The following is an 11,669-nucleotide window of genomic DNA, read 5'->3' on the forward strand; positions in this document are numbered from 1 at the left end:
GAACCAAAGTCGTTTTTCAAGGTCCCCTTACCCACGCATTCAACCCATTATCTTGTTTATTCTCAAGAGATAAACCGTATTGTTTTGAGGAATAAAAAAACGCATTCCCTCGCGATTTGATCAGTGCATTAAGCGTAATTAAACGCGTAACGTCATAATAAGCTGCAGCAGCAAGCGACGGCCTACTTCGATGAGTTAATTTCTTCGGTGTGTTACGAAATCCGATCACCTTACGGCTTTTTAACATCGATCTGGTAACGCATTTAGTACAACGAGCACGAGACTTTGTTACCGGTCGACCTCGAAGACACATTTTTTATTTTCTTTCCCTCGATTTAATTCGCCGTGAGCCCCCCCCCCCCCCCCCGCCTGACCGGTGGCAGCTCGTTTTTTCCCGTTGACTCTCGATGTTTTGATGCGTCTACCCCTCCCTTTTTTCCGACCCGTGCCAAAGGACGAATATCTCGGTCGGGTTCAGTTATCGATCAACACCGGCGAGCGCCGCGTCAATTTGGACGAGAAACCGTTTTTTTCGTTCTCCTCGGGAAAAATGTACCTTCGAATTGCCCGAACGACGCGACCAGTGATTTTTTTTCAACGTGCTCAAAACCCCCTTTGCTCGCCGAATTTTTTCACCGAGTCTTGAGAGTGCGCCGAACGAAATTCTACTTAAAAACGAACACAAATTAATCGTTATTTCAATAAATCTCCCGAATTTTTGAAGGATCGAAAAAAACTATTTTCATCGACGTTTCGCCGCGAGCTTGCCAAAAATATTCTTCAACAAATTCGGGACCCTTCAAATGTCACGTGGGACTGACAGGAAGCAGCGAATAATTCTCCACGCATTTTTAATCCTTTTTTCCCCACTTTTCTCCGCAGACTCCGACGAGAACTCGGATGGAATGAAAAAATTGTGAAAAATCATCGAAAAATCTCGGCGGGATCGGCGGCAGAGCGGACGGCGGAGGGAGCGACGGAGAAATACTGGTGCCGCATAAATTAACGGGTTTCTTGACGGAGCCGGAAAAAATTCGGGGTGTAGTATGTGACAGGAGGACCGTTATCCAAACGGACGGTCGTTCAACCTCGCGCCACAATCGGTAAGACGAAATTCCTGTATCTTTGGCTTTGACCGGGTAACATCGATGCCAAACGTTGGCTCGACGAGGCGTCGCGCATACGAACGGAACACAAAATAGTGGAAATTGATAATTATTCGAAGCGATACTTTCAGACTCGATCTCAGAGGCCGTGAGCATTTGCCAGGGCCGAGGAAAGGAGGAGCGATGCGGAATCGTCGTCCAAGGTCATCGCGGAACGCATTGGAACTAGCTGCGCGTAGAGCTCCGACGAAGAATCCGAGAATTGTTGGGCAACGAGGAGAATATTAATAGCCGATAAACGGGCGCTCGAGTGCACTTGTCGGATGAAAATACGAGGACATTTTGAAATAAATCGAGCGTCGAATTTCAGGGACAGCCTGGAAAAAAAGGATGCAAAAAAGCGGACCAAAGCGAAGGGGACTTGAGCAGAGATTGGAATCGAACGCAGCGATTGCACCGAGCGTACGAGCTTGATTGAACGCCGGATAAACCGGGGCGATAAGAACGGGCGGAGAGTCGTCGAGCTAACGCCAGGGATCGAGCACGCAATGACGGAACCCAAGGGGAGCCTTTTTCTCATCGCTTTCGTCCTGCTCCTCGGTGATTCTTCGAGCACCCTTCCCCTCGGCATATTGAAAGAGATCCACGATTATTACACCGGGTTTCCGCCACCGCCGAAGGGTCTCCTCGGGGACGCCGATCCCTTGAGAAACGAGTACGACTTCGTGATCGTAGGCGCCGGTTCCGGCGGCTCTGTTCTCGCTAACCGTTTGACAGAAATTCATCAGTGGAACGTGCTCCTCCTCGAGGCCGGGAAGGACGAGATTTTCCTCACGGACATTCCCCTTTTCGCGCCCTTGATGCAGATCACCGCTTACAACTGGGGCTACAAAACTGAACCGAGCGGGAACGGGAGCTCGGGCTACTGCCTCGCCATGATCGAGGGCCGCTGCAACTGGCCACGCGGCAAAGCCGTCGGCGGCACCTCCGTCATCAATTACATGATTCATTCCCGCGGCTCCCAGGCCGATTACGACGCCTGGTCGGCCCTCGGGAACCCCGGCTGGTCCTACGAGCAAGTTCTCCCTTATTTCGAGCGCTCCGAGAACGTCAAGTTCGACGACAACACTCCTGGAATTAGAACGAAGGGGAAACGGGGCAAAAACGGCTACCTCGACGTAACCACGGTCCCCTACGTCTCACCCTTGAGGGACTCGTTCCTTCGAGCTGGCGAAGAAATCGGCTACTCCCTCAAGGACTACAACGACCGAGACCCCCTCGGCTTCGGCCCTGCTCAGGTCAACCTTCGCAACGGACGACGCGTCAGCGCCAGCAAAGCTTTCCTCAGACCCATCCGATATCGGGCCAACTTACATCTCTCCAAACACTCAAAAGTCACGAAAATCATCATCGACCCCAAAAGCAAAACTGCCGTTGGCGTTGAGTTCATTAAAAACAGACAAAGGTTACGAGATTTTTTCATCTCGCTTCTCAACCCATCCATTTTCAGCCGTTTTTCACTCTTTCGATTCATCCGGAAGCGCTTCGAACGCTCAATCGAGAGTCCTTTCCATATTTACGGAAATACTTACAATAATTACTTTTGCTCGAAATGGTCCTGACATTTTGTTCAACATTATCATCGAGAAAAAATTATATGGGGTTTCGTTTTAGAGAGGGGGAGGTACAAAAACCGGAAAAAAAGATTTTTAGAAAAATTCTAATGAAATTCCCGTTTCTTCGCTATTGTCGCATCAATGAAAAATGGTCCCAACATTTTTGGCAACCCATAATACTGATGAAAAATTATATTACGATGAATTTCATTAATAGGGATGGTCAAAAAAACACAATTTTGTTTTTATTAGCGAAATTTCAATTTCTTAGCTACTGTAATCAGTAATTCTTTCAGTATTCGTTCTTCTTCTTATTTCGTATTCTGATTTTCTCACCTTCCCCTTCGTGATTTTTTCCAGATTTAATAAGAAAATTTTCAATAAAACTTTTACCTTCCCCCTCTCTAAAATTCATCGCGGTATCATTTTTTATGGATGATAATGCTTAGAAAAAAATGTGGCATGCCTATTTTAGCTTTGAGTTATTGTGATTTCGAAAAAATTCTCACGTCCTCGCAACTGCGAGGACTTTCTCTACTTTTATTTCGTTATTTCTAATACAAAAATCCGACTTTTAGCTCTTTCGATTAATGAACGAATTCCAGATTTCCAACTGTTGGGTTTCCTCATCATAATTTGTGCCCGTAAATGCGAATCGGCTAAATCCATTAAATCGATGGAGCCTCGTAGCTTTTTATCTCCTTTTCGTCATTATTGTTGCGGCTAACAAAGATGACTGTAAAAGACGATTATTATCTTACCCATAATAGAAAAAAGTCGTTATTCAAACGAGTCCGTTGCTCGGTTTAATAATTGTTTCTAAAATAAAAATAACGTTTCTCACAACGATGCTCGTAAGAAGCCGTAAGAACTCAATGGGGCCATGAATTCCATAAATTACTCTCATAGACTTCGGTGGCGAAGCGCACTAACGCAGTTTTACGACTCGCCGATACGAAGAATCGTCAAGCACATTGATAATAATGGAGAAAATGAAAATGCTTTCAGGTATTTCGTAAAAGCGAAGAAAGAAGTGCTCCTGAGCGCAGGGACCCTGAACTCCCCCCAGCTGCTGATGCTCTCGGGTGTTGGACCGAGAAAACATCTCGAGGATTTGGGCATCGGCGTCATCGAGGACTTGCCGGTCGGCTACAATCTTCAGGATCATACGAGCATGGGCGCCTTGACCTTTCTCGTCAATGAGACCATCACCATCGTCGAATCTCGAGTCTTCTCTGATCCAGCCAACACCCTCAAGTACTTGACCAAAGGAAAAGGCCCGCTCACGCTCCCCGGAGGCGCTGAAGCCATCGCCTTCGTCAATACCAAACGAAAACCTCCCCTTAAGCCCGGTAACGTTCAAAGAATACTGACAAACGCGATTATTGGGTCGTTTCGATTGCAGTTTTCGAGTTTTTTCACATCGTATAGAACATAGAAACGCAAGTTCTGGCGTTTCATCGCGTTTACTTCTTAAGCTCCTGAGATTAAGGTCGTTGATAACGCGGATTTTTTCAATCGCAGGATCGCCGAAGAAGAAATCGTTACCAGCTTCCGACAACTCGTTCAACAGTCTCGAAAGCCCCCTCGCGACGGAGAGCAAGGCGAAGAACTCGAGCTTTTCGAATGGACAAAAGACGAGCGAAGGGATAATAGAGAAGGCTCCGGAGATACCGGACATCGAGCTCGTGCTCGGCTCGGGATCATTGACCGGCGATGCTTCCGGCAGCTTGAGAAGCATCTACGGCATTTCGGAGGAATGGTACGAGAGGGTGTTCCACGAATACAAGGGCCTCGATGCTTTTAGCATCGTTCCGGTGCTCCTCCATCCGAAAAGTCGTGGCCGAGTCAAACTGAGAAGTGCCAATCCGTTCTATTGGCCGGTCCTCGAAGCCAATTATTTCGATGACCAGGATGACCTTGACACGATGGTCAGAGGCATAAAGAAGGTGAGGGAAGCACGCTGGAAAATCGAGATGCCAAAACCCTCGAAATTCGAGTGAAATTTTGTCCCCAACTTCGTCCCCAACTGTGACGAAATCGACGAAGAAACAACTCGAAACTTTTTCATTTTTCGCTCAAAAATATGACTCGCTCGACTTTCGTTGTGAATCAACGCAATCGAAATGACAAAAATCTCGCGATCAAACACGTCATTATTTCCCGAGATTAGATCGTCCTTGCGGAAAAAATAAAAAATTCTTCTCCAAGGCCGTGCTGGGTACCAGGCTTTCTTTTATGCAAATCAGACGATGAAAAAAATAAATGCTAATCTTCAACTTTGATATTGATTCATTTCGAAAGCGAAAGAATTCCCAGGGATTCAGGTGTTTGATATTTTTCGTCAAAGTTGCTCAAGGATATTCCCACCTTCGAAAGCGGAGTCGATTTTCTGTTAGAACATTAACGTACGAATTTACCTTAATGGAATATTTTTAAAAAATCGATCAGCAACAACTGACAGTTTATTATCGAAGATATTTTCCGCATCCTTATTCGTGGAGAACTTATTTGAACAGTCTCTCAAATCTGGTGTCCACAATTCTTATGCCCTTAACGTATTCCTTTCGCATGACTGTATTTTTTGAAGACGCAAATTGGGGCACTCGAAATTTGGACTGATTCCTAACCTCCGAGAAGTCGCGGTTACATAGGAAAAGCTTCTGCTTCTGTCATTTTTTCACTTCTATCGTTTATATCTCTTTTAAGCACTCGGTGACCCTTTATTTTTATCGTCGCTATAGATTCTTTATATTTTGTTCTATCTGTGAGACAGTTTGTATCAGGAATTTAGAAATATTTAGTATATGAATTATTGAATCGAAATTTGGTGCTGATTGAATCTTCATAAGCTCCCGTATAAATTTCACGATTTTTGGAGTTTTAATTCTTCATTAAATGTTCGGTAGCCTGACCTGAAATTTCTCCAATCTATTCGCATGCACTTTTACTTTACTGTTATTAAAAATCAGTTATTTATAGAATATTCGGGTACGTGAAAGGAATCCTTAAGGAGAAAATTCACGAATTTTTGAACATTCATGAAAATGTGTCCCACCAAAGTTTCGAAAATCGTAACGATTCGATAAACCGTACGAAACCAAACGAACCGGAATGAACTTTCGATTCAAATGAATCGGTTCATTGAAGCGAGAATGAGATAAATTTTTGGGGTGTTACGCGTCAGATTGAAAAAGTGGATTCGAGTTAACAAAGATATTTTTTTTAAGATCAGCCTGTAACGTTGCGACCATGAAAGTATTTCTGTTTTAATAGGCAATCGAAGTTGCGTCCACGCGTGCATTCGAGCGTTTCAACACGAGTCTCCTACCCGTGACTTTTCCCGGTTGCAATCACCTGGAGTTCAACACCGACGAGTACTGGTCGTGCGCAGCTCGTCAAGTCTCAACGACCTTGGGCCACTTCGTCGGCACGTGCAAAATGAGCCCCCGCGAAAACGAAGGCGTCGTTGATGCTCGGCTCAGGGTCCACGGTATTAAGGGCCTCAGGGTCGTCGACGCGAGCATCATGCCGTTGCTCGTATCCGGACATACGAATGCGCCGACTTACATGATCGGTGAGAAAGCCAGCGATATGATCAAACAGGATTGGCTCACGTATGATAAATCATTCAAATGATGCTGTACTTCGTTCACTTCAATATTTTTCACTATTTTTCGACGCGTTAATCATACGGCGAAGAGAATGTGACACAGATTTTCTGGAGTTGAGAGACCAGTGACTTGACCTAAATCGTTGAAGCAGGTTCAGTCGTTTTTTCTAATTAGTCCTCACTAATCAATTCATTTATCGATAGGTCTACAAAAGTATTATATCATCATTTTTAATTTATTTCATTTTGTCACTCTCCATTTAAGAATATGGATCAGTTGACTAAGCTCACTTGGAATTTTCAAAATCGAAATTCTTTGACACAGTTTGACCGATTAAAAGCGCAGGACGATGGCAAAAGTCGACTGACAGAGCCTTTTTTAATCTATCAGACTGTGTCAAATAAAGAATTTCGATTTCGAAATTTGGAGCTACCTCTCTCGCGCTCGCGGTGACCCTGAAGTTTGCAACGTTGGAGTCCAACGAAATGATGTGAAAAAAAGCCCCCAATAATTCCAGTAATTCTCCAATTTCGTTCCCTGACGAATTTGCAATTCGTAGTTTTTCAAGCTGCACCGATACTTCGTGAAATAAAAAATTGGTGAATAACAAATGTTTTTATCGTTCATTTCGTTGGACTCCAACGTTGCAAGCTTCAGCGCAGTTAAGAATTAACATATCAAAAAATGTGCGTTTTTATAGCACATTTTGATTTTTTTCAAATATTTTTACCAGGTTTCCAATGGAAAATATTTCGCAGAATATTTTTTGAATATTCAATCCTAGTTAACACGGTTTCACGTAACATCACTTGAGAAATTGACTTTCAAAAAAGAATCTTATTTTTCAATCATTCAATACCTTATTGTGGCCAAAATGATTGTTGAAGATGCTCGATCATTGAATAATACAAATTTAGCTGAATTTAATTTATTCGCTGTGAAACTAGAAAGTTTCTTTTGGGTACACCCATCAGCTTTTTGATACTTTTATGGCATCCCGTGTCTGTAAGGTGATGCCTCGTCAATGTGGGATCAAAGTAGGTCGTAAGAGGTACTTGCGGGTTGAACTACCATATAACGAGTCAGTCAAGCTCGGACCGAGGTCGTATCGAGTACTCATCAATTAACTGAATGATAAAGGATATGCACCTATACGTATACCCGTGTGTTCGTCTTATTACGGCTCCTTGTCCCAAGTCACCACAACTTTTATAAATCTTTTCATGAGAAATATGAATCAAATGAATTCTATAAAATGTTCATAAGTCGTAGTACGTTATAGTAATTATGCAACGAAGAGAGAACTAATGTAAGCAGTTTGACGTTTGTCTCATAAATTCATGAGCTACTCTGTTGCATGTTTTCTGTGGCAAGTTGTGTCAGTTGAGAGACTCCAGGGATTGAGATGTGCGGATGGTTTTCGATAGTTGATTGATCAAAGTTTCGATTATTCAATAAAAAAAAAGGATTTAAAACGATCCGGGGATTTATTACCGAAAGAGTGGCTCCCGTTTATTTGCTGAAAATCACTGGAGTATTCTCAATTTAAATTTAAATTCATAGTCTAATTCACAGCTAAACTAATTGAAGCCTGAAAAATTTCGGAATCTGGCGTTCGAGATGTGATTTAGTGTTGCTGTGCCGACGCTGATGCACGGTCATAGGTTGGCCAAGCAGAAGGACACAATTCCTGGGACCAGGATACGAAAGAAGATTTGACAAAAGCTCATCGTCCTGTGCTTCCATTAAAGCTCGTAACGAAGTGCATGAAATAAAATTGAACGTAGAATGGCAACGCAAGTCTCCGGTGCCGTTGATTCGAGGGCCACGAGACTCGACAACGGCTCAATGGAGCAAACAGGTCCAAAAATAAGCGAATTTCTATTTTCTACAATTCGCCTTCCAAACGTATTTACGTGGCTCTTTTCGTTTTTATTTGATAAGCAAAGAAAAAGCGTTTCTTCATCTCAATTATTGAGAAACAAAAGTGTGTGTGTGTGTGTGTGTGTGTTTAACGCGAAGACGAGTCAAAATCGTTTGTCAAAACGTATGTTTATGGACTGTAATACTTTGTACTTATTTTTTGATAAAAATCATAATTAACAATATAATGACTCCTCGCAGCGATCATTATGATCTTTGGTAGTATTTATTTTGTATACAATGTGTGAACGACTCGCTGTGTATTTTTTAAGAGCTATTTTAAGCGTGCTATGCAGGTAATTTATTGCTGCTACAATCTCTGCGACGGTAAAGGCTCGACTGTAGTCAAGAATGCAAAATAAATTAGAATGTCTCTCATTGTATACTTCGATTCGTAACTTGTACTTGATATTGAATTTATTGAAATTTTTGTTTGATTCAACTCGTTCTTCCATTGGAGGATGAACGAAATGAAATGCCTAAAATCATCATCATCGTTTCTGCTGATTCGCCCCATTCACAATTCCATTTACACTGACGATTATCTCATGATTTGACATTGACATATGAGCTATTTCTTCTTAAGGGGTCTACCCTGATGAGAATTTTCAAAAAATCCATTTTTTTATTGCATTTTTCGAAAGTATATATATTTGAAAGTATCACACTAGAATTTTATAAAGAAATCTGAACAGTCTACCTGCCTTTGTTCAAACGCGTTTTTCTCAAAATTACGTTTTTGAAATGTTGAGTGCAACTATTGCATTTTTGCAAAAAACGACGAAAAAACGTGCTTTTTCGTAAATATGGTCACGATCTTGTGATTTTTGCAAAAATCGTATGATACGCGCTACAGTCAATTACTTATTTAATCTAAAACCGTTTTTTTTTCCCCATCATCCGTTCCAGAGATTTTATCAACGGCGCCACCCCCATCTTTTTTCTGGACTTGCCTTCTCCCTCATTTTTCTGTACGAAAACTGAGTAAAATAAATATAAAATTTTTTTTCTTGTAATTTAAGAGTGTATTTTTTAGGCCTAACACTTTTTATATTCACATTTATAATTTATACCGGTCAAAAAAATTCGTGAAGTCTTTTTTAGGCCGTCTAATTATGGTAAACTCCTTAAGGCTCCGGGGAAAGAGGACCCAACCACTATGGCAAAGGGTCAGTTAAATAACCCCAATCTTGTTTAACCATATCAGCCAACTTTTCAGCGATCATGAACGTTGGAATGTTGGTATGTCCGCTTGGAATTTCAGGCATTATGGAAGCATCCGCGACCCTGAGCCCTTGGATCCCAATGACCTTAAATGGGAGTAGAACAAAACATGAAAATAGAAGAAAAGAGGAAGCTTCGATGAGCATTCACAGTTTGGGACAAAATGGAAAGATGGGAAATGATGACCGTTTGAAAACTGACCTGTAACCTCGGATTGACGACCGCAGTCGGGTCCCTTTGAGCTCCCATTTTGCAAGTGCCCGAGTAATGGTAAATATTCATAGTAAAATGTCGAATAGCGCATTCCCAATAATCGTCGGAGTCGTATTCGAAGAATTCGCAACCACTGACCGGGGTAGCGTGCAATTCGGAGCCAAATCTTTGCATCGAATATGTTTTGCCGAGTTTGAGCGCGAGCCTGACCCCCTTAATGAGTATTCTCACGTCCTCCGGATCTTTCATGTAATTTGGTATGATTCTAGGATGCTTGCGGACATCGGTATCGGAAAGAAGAATCTTCCCACGACTTTTGGGCCTGAGTAACATGGGGAAAATGGTCCAGGAGTATTCAGCAGTGACATTGGCAAACGTTTTCCTCCAAAAGCCTTCATCCAGGCCGACATTTTCACGAAAGAGGGGCGCCGTCGCGACCGAATTGCTTACGAAGAGTAATTCCATGTTCGGATAATCCCCAGGATCGGATGGATCGTCGACGTTGACAAAAGCGATTCCTTCAACAGCACCGGGTGACGCGAGGGGCCCTTCTCTGCGCAGAAGGAACTGCCAGAGGGGAGGCTTCAGTGGATTAAAAAGATCTTTACCCGAAATGCCGACAGGCTGATCGAGCAAAAACACGAGGCCCCCGTAGGCGATGTGATCCTGGAGGTTCTCGCCGACCGGAGAGTCCCTTAAGACTCTGATGCCAAAGCTTTCCAAGTGTTCCCTCGGTCCGATACCGGAAAGCATAAGTATTTGGGGCGAGCCGATGGCTCCGGCGCTCAGGATCACTTCCTTCTTCGCCCAGACCCTGATCGTCTCGCCCTCTTTAACGAATTCGACCCCGAGAGCACGCTTCGATTCCTCGTCGATGATGATCTTCCTCACGAGACTTCGCTTCGTTATCGAAAGATTCTTTCGTTTTTCGTTCGGGCGCAGGTAAGCTCTATTGCTGCTGAGTCTCATACCATCTTTAGTGTTGGTCTGGATGAACGAGAACCCGGTTTGTCGTTCCCCGTTGTAGTCAACCTCGTCCCAGCCGAGCTCTTTCCCAGCTTTGACGAAGGCCTTCGCTATCGGACTCCGGAAGGGCACGTAATTTATGCTCACCGGTCCACCGACGTTGTGGTGCTTCGTGTCGTTCCGAAACTCGGCGATTCCCATGGCCTCGAGCTTCCGGAAGTACGGCAAAACTTCCTCCCAGGACCATCCGTCGTTTCCCAGCCGGGACCAACGATCGTAGTCCCTTTTGTTGCCCCGCACGGCCATCAGGGAATTGAGAACGCTGCTGCCCCCGATGACACGACCCCGTGGCCACTTGCACCGATGAGCCTCCATCCCGAGACAGTACTCGTTCGACGGCTCGGTTTTGTACTGCCAATTGAGATCTTTGCTGAATTGCAATAAATTCACGAGCGCCGGGACGTCCATGAAGAGCTTCTCGTCGCCACCGGCTTCGATGAGGAGAACCGAAACTCCCTTAATTTCGCTCAACCTCGATGCGATAGTCGCTCCAGCTGTTCCAGCGCCTACGACGACGAAGTCGAACCGAGAATCCGGAGGAACGTTTGCACTTTTTTCCGGTATTTCCATGACTCTCGATCCCGTGATTAAAGCATCAATTCCATCGGGTACGAAATCAAAAGCTTTGTCGAAATACTTAGTCACCGATGGATCACGAGCGTCATCGTCGTTGCCCGGATTCAATGAAAACGGCAAAAAATCAGAAGAGCTCACCACCCTCGTAGGCAATAGAAGAAACTGAGGTAAATACAGAATCGAGAGAAAAATTAACGAACACTTTTTTATCTCCCGTTTAAACAATCGACTGACAGACGTCATTGTGAAATTCACACTCGTGAGGAGTGTCCAACAGAACTGTTTTTCAATAATTCAATTGGGTCAGGCCGGATTAAACCTCGGCACAGCTCATTTATACTCTCACGAGTGCTCCCTCCTCCTTCCATGGA

The 11,669-nt window shown here is 43.8% G+C and overlaps 2 protein-coding genes across 3 annotated transcripts; one reads left to right on the forward strand and one right to left on the reverse strand.

The window, feature by feature from the left end:
- Positions 1-143: 143 nt before the first annotated feature.
- LOC122408373 (glucose dehydrogenase [FAD, quinone]-like) lies at positions 144-8,642 on the forward strand. Of its 2 annotated transcripts, XM_043415110.1 has the most exons (6): positions 144-207; positions 883-1,103; positions 1,238-2,571; positions 3,731-4,074; positions 4,247-4,671; positions 5,999-8,642. In XM_043415110.1, the coding sequence occupies exons 3-6, from the start codon at positions 1,655-1,657 to the stop codon at positions 6,359-6,361; spliced, it is 2,049 nt and encodes a 682-aa protein (XP_043271045.1). In that variant the 5' UTR covers positions 144-207; positions 883-1,103; positions 1,238-1,654; the 3' UTR covers positions 6,362-8,642. The 2 variants fall into 2 exon arrangements, with proteins under 2 accessions (XP_043271045.1, XP_043271044.1); XM_043415109.1 differs by lacking the exon at positions 144-207 and having other exon boundaries at positions 509-1,103.
- A 469-nt stretch (positions 8,643-9,111) lies between these two features.
- Positions 9,112-11,624, reverse strand: LOC122408374 (glucose dehydrogenase [FAD, quinone]-like). Its single transcript, XM_043415111.1, has 2 exons — positions 9,685-11,624; positions 9,112-9,569 (listed from the first exon to the last, which is right to left on the reverse strand). Exons 1-2 carry the CDS (start codon positions 11,539-11,541, stop codon positions 9,417-9,419), a joined length of 2,010 nt encoding a protein of 669 aa, XP_043271046.1. The 5' UTR covers positions 11,542-11,624; the 3' UTR covers positions 9,112-9,416.
- Between the last annotated feature and the right edge of the window lie 45 nt (positions 11,625-11,669).

Source organism: Venturia canescens, chromosome 3 (genome assembly GCF_019457755.1).
Source record: "Venturia canescens isolate UGA chromosome 3, ASM1945775v1, whole genome shotgun sequence".
Taxonomy (NCBI): domain Eukaryota; kingdom Metazoa; phylum Arthropoda; class Insecta; order Hymenoptera; family Ichneumonidae; genus Venturia; species Venturia canescens.

What these genes read in the sequence shown, in the direction of transcription:
- LOC122408374 (XM_043415111.1), bottom strand. Translation starts at nt 11,541, where the DNA reads ATGACGTCTGTCAGTCGATTGTTTAAACGGGAGATAAAAAAGTGTTCG. An exon ending in TCGTCAATCCGAGGTTACAG is followed by an intron (nt 9,570 to 9,684) that starts GTCAGTTTTCAA and finishes CTCCCATTTAAG; the next exon opens with GTCATTGGGATCCAAGGGCT.
- LOC122408373 (XM_043415110.1), top strand. Translation starts at nt 1,655, where the DNA reads ATGACGGAACCCAAGGGGAGCCTTTTTCTCATCGCTTTCGTCCTGCTC. An exon ending in TTCATTAAAAACAGACAAAG is followed by an intron (nt 2,572 to 3,730) that starts GTTACGAGATTT and finishes AAATGCTTTCAG; the next exon opens with GTATTTCGTAAAAGCGAAGA. An exon ending in TGGTCAGAGGCATAAAGAAG is followed by an intron (nt 4,672 to 5,998) that starts GTGAGGGAAGCA and finishes CTGTTTTAATAG; the next exon opens with GCAATCGAAGTTGCGTCCAC.